At 45.5% G+C, this 16,956-nt stretch overlaps 1 protein-coding gene across 5 annotated transcripts; it reads right to left on the bottom strand.

The window, feature by feature from the left end:
• Nucleotides 1–395: 395 nt before the first annotated feature.
• LOC109755764 (uncharacterized) lies at nt 396–5,232 on the bottom strand. 5 transcript variants are annotated; one of them, XR_005760775.3, is made up of 4 exons: nt 4,534–5,232; nt 860–993; nt 699–769; nt 396–621 (listed from the first exon to the last, which is right to left on the bottom strand). XR_005760775.3 is itself a non-coding variant. In XM_020314656.4 (2 exons), exon 1 carries the CDS (start codon nt 5,123–5,125, stop codon nt 4,538–4,540), a length of 588 nt encoding a protein of 195 aa, XP_020170245.1. In that variant the 5' UTR covers nt 5,126–5,232; the 3' UTR covers nt 666–993; nt 4,534–4,537. The 5 variants fall into 5 exon arrangements, 1 of the variants encoding a protein (XP_020170245.1); XR_012188189.1 differs by having other exon boundaries at nt 396–609; XR_012188187.1 differs by having other exon boundaries at nt 699–993.
• Between the last annotated feature and the right edge of the window lie 11,724 nt (nt 5,233–16,956).

Raw genomic sequence — 16,956 nt, 5'->3', positions numbered from 1 at the left:
CCGACCCATCTCCTGCAGCACTGCTCCGGCAGCGATGAGCTGGGACGGTCTATGAGGGTGTACTCCGCTGCGACCGGGAAGGTGCCGTTTGGGTGGGAGGACGAGCCGGGGAAGCCCAAGAGCCCGCCGAGGGAGGGCGCCCTCCCGCCGTTGTGCCCTTCCCCGGCGATGCAGAGCGCACGGCTCACAGATAAAGATAGGGGGCGGCGACAGAGTCTCAAGCGCCGGGCGGATCAAGGCGGCTTTGAAGGGTGCCTGCCGGTGAAGTTCCAGCTGGGGAGAGCCATGAGGAGGTGGGACATCGTTTGCTACTTCAGAGGAGAATGATGAATGATTCTCCAGGGGCAAACATTTACCTAGTGGAAATCAAACTATTCCTGTAAATTAACCATCTGTAAGGAATAATGACTTCTTTTTTGCCATGTTGCACCGATGATTCACCGACATAGATCAATCCAATTTAGCACACAGAAACAGGTAAAATCACACGGTTGTCCTATGAAAACAATGGTACAGCAGATACGTAGAACAGCATTATGATCTTCATAACTCTAATAATGATGCGGACACATTTGCATCATCACAAGTTCCATTCCATGTGGTGCATGCCTGAAAAACATACTAAGATAGAAGCACAAATGTAAGCACAGGCAATAGAGAGGCAGTTGAAATATACAAACATTGCTCTTGACGCTCACCAAATTATGTGCAGAAACATCATGTAATTTTCTAAACCACATTTCCAAAAACACGCCACCAATATCTTTCCCTGGAATGTCGACAGAGCAAATGATGAAAACGAGAACTACATGTCTCAGTCTGCAAAGTTTGGCAAAGTAACTAGCCATCAAGGTTATACATGCTTGGTAGACAGTAGAAGCTCAATCCTTGCTATGGCCAGCAAAGAAGTCTAGTAATCAACCGCAAGTTTGCATTCCAGCAACGAGGTATACTGCAGTGATACAACGAGGTATACTGCAGTGATACATGATCCTGCAAAACGACATACATTTCCATTAGCTAACCTGAAAATGAACAGTACTCCTTAACAATGTGCGCATAGTTACAGCACATATCCATGAGTTTGACAATTTTCTGAGTGAGCTAATTTGTAGGAGTACAACTAATAAATAGTCCACATATTACCGGCGCAAAATCCATTCACAACATCAATCAGATCTAATACCATAAATAATCAACAGAAGCAACTTCAAAATAAATTACTTACAGACAGTGGACTTACATATATTCATTTGGACAAATCAGTACGATGAAGATAAGGATGTGGATGGGGAAGTGGCGCCATGAAGCTAATTGCTTGGAATTGCCGAGGCATGGATAGGGGTCTCGGCAGTGAAAAAATGGGAATATCTTACCAATCTAATGTGCTCCACTAATGCTCAGGTAACCTACATTTAAGAAATCAAATCTTCTAACGTTAATTCGGCTAATCTGTTAACTGTTTCAATGTTCATAGTATAGTACTTTCAGAAGGGGGGGGGGGGGGGGGGGCTCGGCTCAGGAGGTGTATGGCCCATGTGGAATGATGATGCCCAAGGTTGATGTTCATACTTCTAGTTTCCGTGGAATATTACCTTCAGCTGTAAGAAAAGGTACTAATGGTTTATAAGGCTGTAAAGTGAGCACCACCCGCTCCGACGCCTAAGCGCCTAAAGCGGGCATATTTCTAAGGCGCTGCCAGGGCGCTTTATAAACAATGGCTACTAAGGTGGAGTTTGCGCTAGTTTGCATCTACAGTGCTCCCCACCACCATCAGACTAGTAAGATCTGGGATCAAATTGCCTCTTTTGTGTATGATAACTTAGGCAAGCCTATCTTATACTCCCTCCGTCCCAAAATAAGTGTCTCAACTTTATACTAACTTTAACTTTATACTAAAGTTACTAAAGTTGAGACCTTATTTTGGGACGGAGGGAGTATATGGGAGATCACAAACATTCTCTATGATGTAGGCAAAAGCTCTCCTAATGTTAATATATACCGTATGCGTGCTTTTTGTGCCCTTGTTAATCATTGTGGTCAATTGATTTAATTTTTAGTGGTCCTACCTATACTTGGACTAACAGGTGTTACTCTTCAAAACCTATTTATGAACTTCTAGACAGGTGCTTGGTTAATGCTGAATGGTGTGGTTTCTTCCCTAACACTAATGTTTATAATCTTCTATCATCATCAGTGCTCATACCCCTATTTTGGTGTCTACTGATGCTAATTTTCGCAAGCCCAAAAGGAGATACAAGTTTGAAAATTCGTGGTCTATACAAATAATTTTTAGTCTCGTGCTAAATCTGTCTGGAGATGTAATGCTCACAAGCTTTGGGGATTCCTGGTCCCATTGGGATTCTTATCGGACTTTTTTACACAAATTATATCTGAATCATACTGTACGATCTCAACAAAATATGAAAAAATCAATCAATGTAATAACAAGCTAGAAGTACAGAGCCCAATACAGAAAGCAATCAAACTGGGTTGTGTTCAGGAACAACTTACAAAAAGAAATGATAATAGATTCAAGGCAAGTGAAGGTTTACAAACATCAGACATGCTGTCACGCGATTGCTCGGAATTAGTTAAAACTTAAAACATCTCATTTCCTATAGCCAGATACCCAGTATAGCAATTTAACATAACCTTGTCAGTGACAAATAAGTGAAAAGAGCACCATCATCTCCCGGATCTGAAGGACTTTAGACCTTGTCAGGGGCGGAGCCAGGATTTGAGTATAGGGGGGCCAAGGCAAGTAGATAAAAAGAATCTAATGAAGAAGATAATCATCAAGAACAAGGTTAAGAACTTCCACATCGGCTTCATTGAAAATTTCAATACGTTGAAAACTCGAAGCAACCAGCTTAGAAAACAACATAATCTTAAAACTGTTTGTTGGCGTTTTTTCTAATCATAGTAGCTAAATTTTGATCTTAGAATTTAGGTATATTGTATACGTTCGACATAGGAATTTTTTTGCCTCACCAATAGAAACTCGTACAAACTAATTTGCATCACGATAATTTTTAAGACGCGCACAAGATTTGAATACTTGGTAGCATCTCAAATCACACACAAAAAAATGACTAAAATCTGATATAATATCAAGATGAGAACTGGGAGAGATTGGTGTATATTGTGATGTGTTAACCTTGGCTAATTCAAGGCTGGATCAGTGAAGTAGGCTGCATCGCCGACTACGCGTATGAATCAGATGATGAGCAGCAGAGCAGGGAGCCAGGGAGAGTAGAGGCAGACGGACGGCAAGGGCACAGGGCGGCGGCGGCGGCGTGCCTAATCCCAGGTACACGCTAATCACAGGAGAACGTGGCTTCCAGGAGACTAGAGCGGAGGCTAACTGGCCAACAATCTGGACGGTAGTGGGCTTTTACATGGGCTCTTTTATTCCTTTTTCCAGAATACACGTTAAGATAGAGGGGGCCAAGTACGTGTGCGCGTGCGATTATATCGCTAGTTACGTATACCTGCTTCATGTTCGCTCGATCGTTTGGGGGAGGGGGGGCAGGCCCCTGCTCATCCCCCCTGGCTCCGCCACTGGACCTTGTACAAGTACAATGCAAGGTTGCTTAGGAGAGGTGCTTAGAAAAATAAACCGGCTTTTTTTAAGCACCGGTGCTTATTTGTAGAGGGCAGACGCTTAATTAGGCACCCCTCCTGTAGAGCTAAGTACTGTTGCTTAAGAAAAAACTCGGTTTATTTTACAAAGCACATCCTTAAGCACCTTGCATTGTACAAGGCCTTAGTAAGTCTCTAAAACGTCTTATATTTATGAACAGAGGGAGTACCTGATTAGTAGGATTTCAACTACAGAGAAACAACAAAATGGTTTTGTGGCTGAATTTTTGGAAAGCAGACATGTTTCGTAAATTTTTGACAGGTGAAGCAAACAGTAGGTCAGAGCGATAAGCAAACCGTAATGAAGATAGTCTACAAACAGAAAATGCTGAACTACTAGAAACGTTGGGATTCAATCAAATAGATGAACAAGATAAGAACTATGGTGTTAACTTCAAAGTATATGCCCAAGATGTTATCTTCTATGGCTCTACAATTTCTAACCCTACTAGCCGCATTTATAGTACCCGAAAGAGAGGACAGTAAACAGACATTTAACATAAGAGTCAGAAAGCAAGCATTTACATGGTGCAACCCCATTCAGTAAAGAGTCAGGATTAGATAATTATACGGTGCTCGTCACTGTCAATTTGAGCTGTGCACTTGTTCTAGCTCAGTTCTAGCATGCTGCTCGATAACTTTTCTAGATAAAGAGCTCTATTTTCTTTGCCACGGTGAAGTAAAGATCTCTAGCACAATAGCACAATTCAAAATTCACAAACAGCGGAACAGGTTTAGGATAGTTACACTCCACGCATATTCAACAGATCTGCGGTACATGCGTTTCGATATTATTCAGATTAGGCCGTAATTTCCCAGCAAGCAAATGAGGAACTGAAACCAGTTAAGAGTTTGAAACAGAAGAGAGCAAGGAAATATGAAGCCTACCTCCTCAGCGGTTGACCTCGGGCGGCAGGGGACGGTTGAACCCGCCCCTGCGGTTCATGTACTGCCGCGGCTGGCGCTTGGTGACGGCGCGCACGCCGCTGACGTCGGCGCCGGGGACGTACTTGCCCTTGGTGGAGTCGAACCCGACGGGGATCCCCATCATCTTCATCATCTCCAGCTCCTCCGCGTCCACGTCCCCGTCGCCCACCGGGGCGGCCGCCTCCTCGGCGGCCTTGGGGGGATCCGGCTTCCTGTCCTCCTTCGAGTCGGCGACGGGCGACCCCTCGCGGCGGCGCTTGTGGCGGCCGGCGTCGGGGGAGCGTGACCGGTGGGGGTGGGAGTGGGAGTGGGAGCGGTGGCGGCGGGCGCGGTCCCTGTCGGCCGAGGGGGAGCGGGAGCGCGAGCGCTTGCGGGCGCGGCGGTAGTCCCGGTCCCGGTCCCGCTCCTTGTCCTGGCCGCGGTCCCGGTCCCGGTGGCGGTCGACGTCGCGGTCCCGGTCGCGGTGGCGGTCGGCGTCGTGGTCGCGCTCCCGCGGCTGGTCGTAGCCGCCGCGCTCGCGGGGCCTCTCCCTGTCGCGGCGGCGGTCGGACATTTGTTCGGCGAGGGGGAGGGGAGCGGGGATTTGGGCGAGCTAGGGCTTGCTCCTTTGGCTAACCGAGCCCAGCCGCTCGTCGGGGTTTTCCAAAGAAAAAGAAAAAGAAAAGGGCGGTGTCGCGTGCGGCCGACTCTTTTTTTTAGGATCAATGCCGCTTTATATTCATTAAACGTAGCTGGGGATCTCATCAGAGAGAACCTGAAGAATAGACTTCGGTGGAACAGCCCACCAAACATTACAAACCTCATCTCCTAAACCTATTTTAGCTAATTTATCCGCGGCACCATTGGCTTCTCGCTTCGTTCACGTGACCTTCACCTGCAGGAACTGGTTAAGCAACTGCTTGATCTCTTCAATGCTAGGCCCCAAAGCCGAGAGGTCTTGGTGTCGCGTGCGGCCGACTTTGGGGAATTCATTTTGGGACAATTACATTCGAGCTTGGGGGCCAGATGGGCCACCGTGGCACGGCCTGGCCTAAACAGGACAGGCACGGTACGGCCTACCAAAGGCTGCCGTCGGCCCGTCTGAGTTTGGGCTGTTTTGGGGGCTAATATAAGTAGCTTAAGGAGCTCCTATTTAGCGCGGTGCATTGTCACAAAAAAATTTAGCGCGGTGCATTGTCACAAAAAAATTTAGCGCGGTGCATGCTAGCGAATAAGCCAACAGCAAACCCTATTCGGCGCTGAAGGCACCCGTTATTGGCGTTTTCGTAAATGGGCACATACCCCCCTCTACGCGGGATGACCCATCTACTCTTTTCTGTTTTTCAAAATGGAAAAGAAGTACAAGTGTGTGTTGCGACTCGAACCGACGACCTCATGCTTCGAACTAGGATGCAATAAGCACCCCGCCACCAAACCTCACGTGATTACTTTCATCTTTTTCTTCTTCCTTTTTCATTTTTCATTTTTTCTATTTTGTTCGACTGGTTCGATAAGCTTTTTTCAAATTTGTAAAAAAAATTCTTCAAAATTGTTGATTTTTTAACCAACTAAGTTCAACGATACCCAAGAGACTTTTCAACCTAGATAAACTTATCCTACTAAATTTTTCTCACAATTCCTTTGTTGGTGCACTACCCATTGATGCTTCACATCTAAAGCAAACATATCAACTGGACCTTTCTTCCAACTTTTTGGTAGGAAGTATCCCAGAAACATTTGGAGAAATCAATATGCTAGCTGATGTAGGGTGGAACCCTAGATGGCCGATCTTTCACGAAAGGAGCGGATCCCGTGATGAACACGAAGAACACGAGGAGGAAAACGAGGGGAAACACGAGAGAATCACTCAAACCAACAAGAACAATCACACATGCGCTAGATCCTCGAAACACAAAGAGATACACGATCTGAATCCAACAAAGGATAATACAAGAGGTAACCGGTTCTTCTCCGAAAGAAGGTCTTGATCGGGCCACCCAAGAGGGGGTCTTGAATCCGCTTGGAAGGATCTTCTCCGAGGAGGCGCGATCTCCGAGGAGAAGGTAACCAAGTGGATGAGCAAAGCTCTCACACAAACATGAGCTAATCCTTTGCTAACCCTAGAAAGATGGAGGGGAAGGAGTATATATAGTCTAGGGGGGCGAAGGGGTACATGGGCCTCGGCCCTTTACTATGCGCAGACAGACGGGGCCGGATGTCCGGGTGTCGGGCCGGATGTCCGGGGCTTCAGGAGGCGCCGAATGTTCGGGCTGTTGGGCGGATGTCCGGGCGGGCGATGCTGGCCTCGATGCTCTCTGGATAGGCATGGTCCGGATGTCCGGGCGAGGGGCCAGATGTCCGGGAGCTCGGGACGGGCCGGATGTCCAGGCCTTTGGCCGGATGTCCGGGCTGGAGTGGCACTTCTTCTGTTCTCTGGATAGGCTTGTCCGGATGTCCGGGGAGAAGGCCGGATTTTCGAGCCGGCGGCCGGATGTCCGGGCTAGTCGCCGGATGTCCGGACCCTGTAGACTTGGCCTGGATTGCTGCTGTAGTGGACGATGCTCCAGGGGCCGGATGTCCGGGGTCTTGGCCGGATGTCCGGGGCCTGGAAGGTGCTCTTGCCTCCTTCCGTTGGTTCTCTCCATCCATGGACTTGGCGACTTGTCCGTCTTCATGTGCATCTCCGCGAGGGTCTTCTAGGTACCTGAGCACGCATAGCATTTCCGTTTGAGGTAGTAGCCATGTCTCGAGTGGATCATATGTGATATCACTAAGGAAGGAAGTCACCTCGGTCTCGAGAGCTCTAGCTCGTGCTCGTGTCATGGGTCCTCTTGGCACTTGATGAGACGATGGTAGGTCCATGGGGATGACCATAGGATGCTCCGCATCATCTCCCCTCCCTTGGGAAAGATCCGACCTCGGATCGAAATCCTCATCACCATGGTACGGGGAAAGATCTTGGATGTTGAAGATGTCGCTCACGGAGTACTTGCCGCGTGGTATGTCGATCTTGTAGGCGTTGTTGTTGTAGCGTGCAAGCACCTTGAAGGGTCCGTCGGCTCGTGGGAGAAGTTTGGACTTGCATTCTTGAGGGAAGCGTTCCTTGCGAAGGTGGAGCCACACAAGATCTCCAACGTTGAATATCTTTGGTTGCTTGTTGACGTTGAGCTTGGTCGCGAGTCGTTGTACTTGGCGCTCGATGGTGTGCCTTGTATCTTCATGCATCTTCTTGAGGTAGGTAACTCGTGCACCCGCGTCCATGTTTGTGCGCTCTTGTAGTGGTAGAGGAAGAATGTCCAATGGGGACAACGGGTTGAAGCCGTAGACGATCTCGAAGGGGGACTTGCCGGTAGTCGAATGTCTTGCACGGTTGTAGGCGTACTCGGCGATAGGTAGGCACTCCTCCCACTCCTTGATGTTCCTCTTGATCAACACGCGTAGTAGAGTGGAGAGTGTTCGGTTCGTCACCTCCGTTTGGCCGTCGGTTTGTGGATGGTATGCCGAAGAGAATAGGAGCTTGATTCCGAGCTTGGCGGACAATGTCTTCCAAAAGTAACTCAAGTACTTGACGTCGCGGTCCGAGACAATCGTCTTTGGCACTCCATGGAGACGCAAGATTTCCCTACAAAACAAATTTGCAACATGTGAAGCATCGTCTATCTTGTTGCAAGGAATGAAATGAGTCATTTTGGAGAATCGGTCCACAACAACAAAAACGGAGTCCTTGCCATTTCTAGTTCTAGGCAAACCAAGCACAAAATCCGTGCTAATATCTTCCCATGGTTGGTACGGAATTGGAAGAGGCATATAAAGTCCATGAGATTGAGCTTTAGACTTAGTTTTGCGACATGTAGAGCATCGGTTGGTGAAGCGATTGACGTCGCGAAACATCTTGGGCCAAAAGTAATTCTTTGAGAGCGTAGCAAATGTCTTATCGCGTCCAAAGTGTCCCATTAGTCCTCCTCCATGAGATTCTTGCAAAAGCAACAAACGAAGAGAAGACTCGGGAATGCAAAGTTTGCTAGCTCTCATAAGGTAACCATCTTTGATGTAATAGCGTTCCCAAGATGGATGCGTCAAACACTTTGCATAAGGAATAGCAAAAGTAGGATCATGCTCATACGAGTCTTTTATATGCTCAAAGCCAATGACATTCAATTCAAGTGTAGTAACAAGCATGCATATACGGGAAAGTGCATCCGCCACAACATTTTCCTTGCCCTTTATGTACTTGATGACATAGGGGAAAGATTCTATAAACTCACTCCATTTAGCATGACGCTTGTTCAACTTAGTTTGACCCTTAAGATATTTAAGCGTTTCATGATCGGTATGGATGATAAATTCATGAGAGCGAAGGTAATGTTCCCATTCACGCAAAACTCGCACTAAAGCATATAGCTCTTTGTCATAGATGGGGTAATTGAGTTGCGCGCCGGAGAGTTTCTCACTAAAGTATGCTATGGGGCGCTTCTCTTGCGTTAACACACCTCCTATGCCATTACCACTAGCATCACAATGTATTTCAAAAGGTTTGTCAAAGTTGGGTAAAGCAAGCACAGGAGCATGAGTAAGCAAATTCTTAAGCTCATTGAAAGCGATATCTTGGGATGTTCCCCCAAACAAACGGTGCATTTTTCTTACTCAAAGCATGCAAAGGTGAAGCAATGGTGCTAAAATCCTTCACAAATCTACGGTAGAAACCAGCTAAACCAAGAAAACTACGTACTTGTTGCAAAGTGGTTGGTTGGGGCCAAGTTTTTATAGCATTGATCTTAGATTCATCAACATGAACACCCTTAGAAGATACTACAAAACCCAAGAAAACAAGCTTATCAACACCAAAAAGGCATTTTTCCATATTAGCATAAAGTTGCTCTTTGCGAAGAGTTTGTAGCATGGTTCGAATGTGGGTGACATGCTCTTTGAGAGATTTGCTAAAACACAAGGATATCGTCGAAGTAAACAAAAACAAATTCACCAATGTAAGGGCGAAACACATAATGCATAAGACGCATAAACCCATAGGCATGACTAACCACTCATACAAACCAAACTTTTGTTGGAAATATGCCCTAGAGGCAACAATAAAATGGTTATTATTGTATTTCCTTGTTCATGATAATTGTCTATTTTTCATGCTATAATTGTATTAACTGGAAACCGTAATACATGTGTGAATACATAGACCACAACATGTCCCTAGTAAGCCTCTAGTTGACTAGCTCGTTGATCAATAGATGGTTATGGTTTCCTGACCATGGACATTGGATGTCATTGATAACGGGATCACATCATTAGGAGAATGATGTGATGGACAAGACCCAATCCTAAGCATAGCACAAGATCGTGTAGTTCGTTTGCTAAGAGCTTTTCTAATGTCAAGTATCGTTTCCTTAGACCATGAGATTGTGCAACTCCCGGATACCGTAGGAATGCTTTGGGTGTACCAAACGTCACAACGTAACTGGGTGAGTATAAAGGTGCACTACAGGTATCTCCGAAAGTGTCTGTTGGGTTGGCACGAATCGAGACTGGGATTTGTCACTCCGTATGACGGAGAGGTATCTCTGGGCCCACTCGGTAATGCATCATCATAATGAGCTCAATGTGACTAATGAGTTAGCCACGGGATCATGCGTTACGGAACGAGTAAAGAGACTTGCCGGTAAGGAGATTGAACGAGGTATTGGGATACCGACGATCGAATCTCGGGCAAGTAACATACCGATAGACAAAGGGAATTGCATACGGGATTGATTGAATCCCCGACATCGTGGTTCATCCGATGAGATCATCGTGGAACATGTGGGAGCCAATATGGGTATCCAGATCCCGCTATTGGTTATTGGCTGGAGGGGTGTCTCGGTCATGGCTGCATGGTTCCCGAACCCGTAGGGTCTACACACTTAAGGTTTGGTGACGCTAGAGTTGTTATAGGAAATAGTATGTGGTTACCGAAGGTTGTTCGGAGTCCCGGATGAGATCCCGGACGTGACGAGGAACTCTGGAGTGGTCCGGAGGTGAAGATCGATATATTGGACGAAGGGTATTGGAGTCCGGAATTGTTCTGGGAGTACCGGGTGACGACCAGCGTGACCGAAAGGTGTTTCGGAGGCCCCGGCAAGCGTTGGGGGGCCTTATGGGCCAAGGGGAGGGGGCACACCAGCCCACTAAGGGGCTGTGCGCCCCTCCCAACCCCTCTCACGTAACGTGGAGAGGTGGGGGCGCCTCCCCTAGGGCAGCCACCCCTCCCGGCTTGGGGGGCAAGTTTCCCAGGGGTGGGGGCACCCAAACCCATCTAGGGTTTCCCCTGTGGCAGCCACCCCTCCCCTAGGGAACCCTAGGGCGCCTCCTCCACCCCCCTTCCCCCTATATATAGTGAGGGAGAGAGAGGGCAGCCGCACCCCTTGCCTGGCGCAGCCCTCTCCTCCTCCAACTCCTCCTCCTCCTCCGTAGTGCTTAGCGAAGCTCTGCCGGAGAACCACGAGCTCCATCGCCACCACGCCGTCGTGCTGCTGGAGTTCTCCCTCAACTTCTCCTCTCCTGGATCAAGAAGGAGGAGACGTCCCCGGGTTGTACGTGTGTTGAACGCGGAGGCGCCGTCCGTTCGGCGCTAGATCGGATCTTCCGCGATTTGAATCGCCGCGAGTACGACTCCATCAACCGCATTCTTGTAACGCTTCCGCTTAGCGATCTTCAAGGGTATGAAGATGCACTCACTCTCTCTCGTTGCTAGCATCTCCTAGATTGATCTTGGTGACATGTAGGAAAATTTTGAATTATTGCTACGTTACCCAACAGTGGCATCATGAGCTAGGTCTATGCGTAGATTCTATGCACGAGTAGAACACAAAGTAGTTGTGGGCGATGATTTGTTCAATTTGCTTACCGTTAGTAGTCTTATCTTGATTCGGCGGCATTGTGGGATGAAGCGGCCCGGACCGACCTTACACGTACTCTTACGTGAGACAGGTTCCACCGACTGACATGCACTTGATGCATAAGGTGGCTAGCGGGTGTCTGTCTCTCCCACTTTAGTCGGATCGGATTCGATGAAGAGGGTCCTTATGAAGGGTAAATAGCAATTGGCATATCACCGTTGTGGCTTTTGCGTAGGTAAGAGACGTTCTTGCTAGAAATCCATAGCAGCCACGTAAAACATGCAACAACAATTAGAGGACGTCTAACTTGTTTTTGCAGGGTATGCTATGTGATGTGATATGGCCAAAAGGATGTGATGAATTATATATATGTGATGTATGAGATTGATCATGTTCTTGTAATAGGAATCACGACTTGCATGTCGATGAGTATGACAACCGGCAGGAGCCATAAGAGTTGTCTTAATTTATTGTATGACCTGCGTGTCAATGAAAAACGCCATGTAATTACTTTACTTTATTGCTAACCGTTAGCCATAGTAGTATAAGTAATAGTTGGCGAGACAACTTCATGAAGACACGATGATGGAGATCATGATGATGGAGATCATGGTGTCATGCCGGTGACGAAGGTGATCATGCCGCGCCTCGAAGATGGAGATCAAAAGGCGCAAGATGATATTGGCCATATCATGTCACTTTATGATTTGCATGTGATGTTTGTCATGTTTACATCTTGTTTGCTTAGAACGACGGTAGCATAAATAAGATGATCCCTCGCTAAAATTTCAAGAAAGTGTTCCCCCTAACTGTGCACCGTTGCGAAGGTTCGTTGTTTCGAAGCACCACGTGATGATCGGGTGTGATAGATTCTAACGTTCGCATACAACGGGTGTAAGCCAGATTTACACATGCGAAACACTTAGGTTAACTTGACGAGCCTAGCATGTACAGACATGGCCTCGGAACACAAGAGACCGAAAGGTCGAACATGAGTCGTATAGTAGATACGATCAACATGGAGAAGTTCACCGTTGATGACTAGTCCGTCTCACGTGATGATCGGACACAGTCTAGTCGATTCGGATCATGTATCACTTAGATGACTAGAGGGATGTCTATCTAAGTGGGAGTTCATTAAATGATCAGATGAACTTAATTATCATGAACATAGTCAAAAGGTCTTTGCAAATTATGTCGTAGCTTACGCTTTAGTTCTACTGTTTAAGATATGTTCCTAGAGAAAATTTAGTTGAAAGTTGATAGTAGAAATTATGCGGACTGGGTCCGTAAACTGAGGATTATCCTCATTGCTGCGCAGAAGGCTTATGTCCTTAATGCACCGCTCGGTGTGCTGAACCTCGAGCAACGTCTGTGGATGTTGCGAACATCTGACATACACGTTTTGATGACTACGTGATAGTTCAGTGCGTAATGCTAACGGTTTAGAATTGAGGCGCCAAAGACGTTTTTGAAACATCGCAGAACATATGAGATGTTCTAAAGACTGAAATTGGGATTTCAGACTAGTGCCCACGTCAAGAGGTATGAGACCTCTGACAAGTTTCTTAAGCCTGCAAACTAAGGGAGAAAAGCTCAATCGTTGAGCATGTGCTCAGATTGTCTGAGTACTACAATCGCTTGAATCGAGTGGGAGTTAATCTTCCTGGTGAGATAGTGATGGTTCTCCATAGTCACTGCCACCAAGCTATTAGAGCTTTGTGATGAACTATAACATATCAGGGATAGACAGGATGATCCTTGAGCAATTCGCGATGTTTGACACCGCGAAAGTAGAAATCAAGTAGGAGCATCAATTGTTGATGGTTAGTAAAACCACTAGTTTCAAGAAGGGCAAGGGAAAGAAGGGATACTTCATGAAACGGCAAATCAGTTGCTGTTCTAGTGAAGAAACCCAAGGTTGAACCCAAACCCGAGACTAAGTGCTTCTGTAATGAGGGGAACGGTCACTGAAGCAGAACTACCCTAGATACTTGGTAGATGAGAAGGCAGGCAAGGTCGACAGAAGTATATTGGATATACATTATATTAATGTGTACTTTACTAGTACTCCTAGTAGCACCAGGGTATTAGATACCGGTTCGGTTGCTAAGTGGTTGTAACTCGAAATAAAAGGCTACGGAATAAACGGAGACTAGCTAAAGGTGAGATGACGATATGTGTTGGAAGTGTTTCCAAGGTTGATGTGATCAAGCATCGCATGCTCCTCTACCATCGAGATTGGTGTTAAACCTAAATAATTGTTATTTGGTGTTTGCGTTGAGCATAGACATGATTGGATTATGTTTATCGCAATACGGTTATTCATTTAAGGAGAATAATGGTTACTCTGTCTATTTGAATAATACCTTCAATGGTCTTGCGCCTAAAATGAATGGTTTATTGAATCTCGATCGTAGTGATACACATGTTCATGCCAAAAGATATAAGATAGTAATGATAGTACCACATACTTGTGGCACTGCCACTTGAGTCATATTGGTATAAAACGCATGAAGAAGCTCCATGTTGATGGATCTTTGGACTCACTCGTTTTTGAAAAGATTGAGACATGCGAACCATGTCTATTAGTATATATGCATGAAGAAAGTCCATACAGATGGATCGTTTGGACTCACTTGATTTTGAATCACTTGAGACATGCAAATCATACCACATGGGCAAGATGACTGAAAGGCCTCGTTTTCAGTAAGATGGAACAAGAAAGCAACTTGTTGGAAGTAATACATTTTGATGTGTGCAGTCCAATGAGTGCTGAGGCATGCAGTGGATATCGTTATGTTCTTACTTCACAGATGTTTTGAGTAGATGCTGAGTATATTTACTTGATGAAACACAAGTCTGAATTATTGAAATGTTCAAGTAATTTCAGAGTGAAGTTGAAGATCGTCGTGACAAGAGGATAAAATGTCTGTGATATGATCATAGAGATGAATATCTGAGTTACGAGTTTGGCACACAATTAAGACATTGTGGAAATTGTTTCACAACTAATACCGCCTGGAACACCATAGTGTGATGGTGTGTCCGAACATCATAACTGCACCCTATTGGATATGGTGCATACCATGATGTCTCTTATCGAATTACCACTATCGTTTATGGGCTAGGCATTAGAGACAACCACATTCACTTTAAATAGGGCACCACGCAATTCCGTTGAGACGACACCGTGTGAACTATGGTTTAGAGAAACCTAAGCTGTCGTTTCTTAAAAGTTTGGGGCTGCGACGCTTATGTGAAAAAGTTTCAGGCTGATAAGCTCGAACCCAAAGCGGATAAATGCATCTTCATAGAATACCCAAAACAGTTGGGTATACCTCCTATTTCAGATCTGGAAGCAAAAGTGATTGTTTCTAGAAACGGGTCCTTTCTCGAGGAAAAGTTTCTCTCGAAAGAATTGAGTGGGAGGATGGTGGAGACTTGATGAGGTTATTGAACCATGACTTCAACTAGTGTGTAGCACGGCACAGGAAGTTGTTCCTGTGGCACCTACACCAATTGAAGTGGAAGCTTATGATAGTGATCATGAAACTTCGGACCAAGTCACTACCAAACCTCGCAGGTCGACAAGGATGCGTACTACTTCAGAGTGGTACATAATCCTGTCTTGGAAGTCATGTTGCTAGACAACAATGAACCTACAAGCTATGGAGAAGCGATGGTGGGCCCGGATTCCGACGAATGGCTCGAGGCCATAAAATCCGAGAGAGGATCCATATATAAAAACAAAGTATAGACTTTGTAAGAACTACTTGATGGTCGTAAGGCTGTTGGGTGCAGATGGATTTTAAAAGGAAGACGGACAATGATGGTAAGTGTCACCATTAAGAAAGCTCGACTTATCATTAAGATGTTTTCCGACAAGTTCAAGGAGTTGACTGCGATGAGACTTTCTCACTCGTAGCGATGCTAAGAGTCTGTTGGAATTATATTAGCAGTTACTGCATTATTTATGAAATCTTGCAGATGGGATGTCAAAACATTGTTTCCTCGACGATTTTCTTGAGGAAAGGTTGTATGTGATACAACCAGAAGGTTTTGTCAATCCTGAAAGATGCTAACAAGTATGCAAAGCTCCAGCAATCCTTCTAAGGACTGGAGTAAGCATCTCGGAGTTGAAATATACGCTTTGATGAGATGATCAAAGATTTTGGGTTTATACAAAGTTTATGAGAAACTTGTATTTCCAAAGAAGTGAGTGGGAGCACTATAGATTTTTTGATGAGTATATGTTGTTAACATATTGTTGATCAGAAATGATGTAGAATTTTTGGAAAGCATACAGGGTTATTTGAAAAGTGTTTTTCAATGGAAAACCTGGATTAAGCTACTTGAACATTGAGCATCAACATCTATAAGGATAGATCAAAAACGCTTAATAGTACTTTCAAATGAATACATACCGTGACAAGATTTTGAAGGAGTTCAAAATAGATCAACAAAGAAGGAGTTCTTGGCTGTGTTACAAGGTGTGAGTATTGAGTAAGACTCAAGGCCTGACCACGGCAGAAGAGAGAGAAAGGACGAAGGTCGTCCCCTATGCTTTAGACGTAGGCTCTATAGTATGCTATGTTGTGTACCGCACCTGAAGTGTGCCTTGCCATGAATTAGTCAAGGGGTACAAGAGTGATCCAGGAATGGATCACATGATAGCGGTCGAACTTATCCTTAGTAACTAGTGGACTAAGGAATTTTCTCGATTATGGAGGTGGAAAAGGAGTTCGTCGTAAAGGGTTACGTCGATGCAAACTTTGACACTAATCCGGATGACTCTGAGTAGTAAACCGGATTCGTATAGTAGAGCAGTTATTTGGAATAGCTCCAAGTAGCGGGTGGTAGCTGCATCTACAAGATGACATATAGATTTGTAAAGCACACACGGATCTGAATGTTGCAGACCCGTTGACTAAAACCTCTCTCGTAAGCATAACATGATCAAACCCTAGAACTCATTGAGTGTTAATCACATGGTGATGTGAACTAGATTATTGACTCTAGTAAACTCTGTTGGAAATATGCCCTAGAGGCAATAATAAATGGTTATTATTATATTTCTTTGTTCATGGTAATTGTCTATTATTCATGCTATAATTGTATTGTCCGGAAATCGTGATACATGTGTGAATACATAGACCACAAAGTGTCCCTAGTAAGCCTCTAGTTGACTAGCTCGTTGATCAACTGATAGTCATGGTTTCCTGGCTATGGACATTGGATGTCATTGATAACGGGATCACATCATTAGGAGAATGATGTAATGGACAAGACCCAATCCTAAGCATAGCATAAAAGATCGTGTAGTTTCGTTTGCTAGAGCTTTTCCAATGTCAAGTATCTTTTCCTTAGACCATGAGATCGTGCAACTCCCGGATACCGTAGGAGTGCTTTGGGTGTGCCAAACGTCACAACGTAACTGGGTGACTATAAAGGTGCACTACGGGTATCTCCGAAAGTGTCTGTTGGGTTGGCACGGATCGAGACTGGGATTTGTCACTCC

This window comes from Aegilops tauschii, chromosome 6 (genome assembly GCF_002575655.3).
Source record: "Aegilops tauschii subsp. strangulata cultivar AL8/78 chromosome 6, Aet v6.0, whole genome shotgun sequence".
NCBI lineage: Eukaryota > Viridiplantae > Streptophyta > Magnoliopsida > Poales > Poaceae > Aegilops > Aegilops tauschii.
The sequence above is the reverse complement of the archived record's forward strand: the minus strand, read 5'-3'. Positions and strand labels throughout refer to the sequence as shown.

Bases quoted from the DNA above. Each gene is read 5' to 3' on its own strand.
- LOC109755764 (XM_020314656.4), bottom strand. From the start codon at position 5,125: ATGTCCGACCGCCGCCGCGACAGGGAGAGGCCCCGCGAGCGCGGCGGC.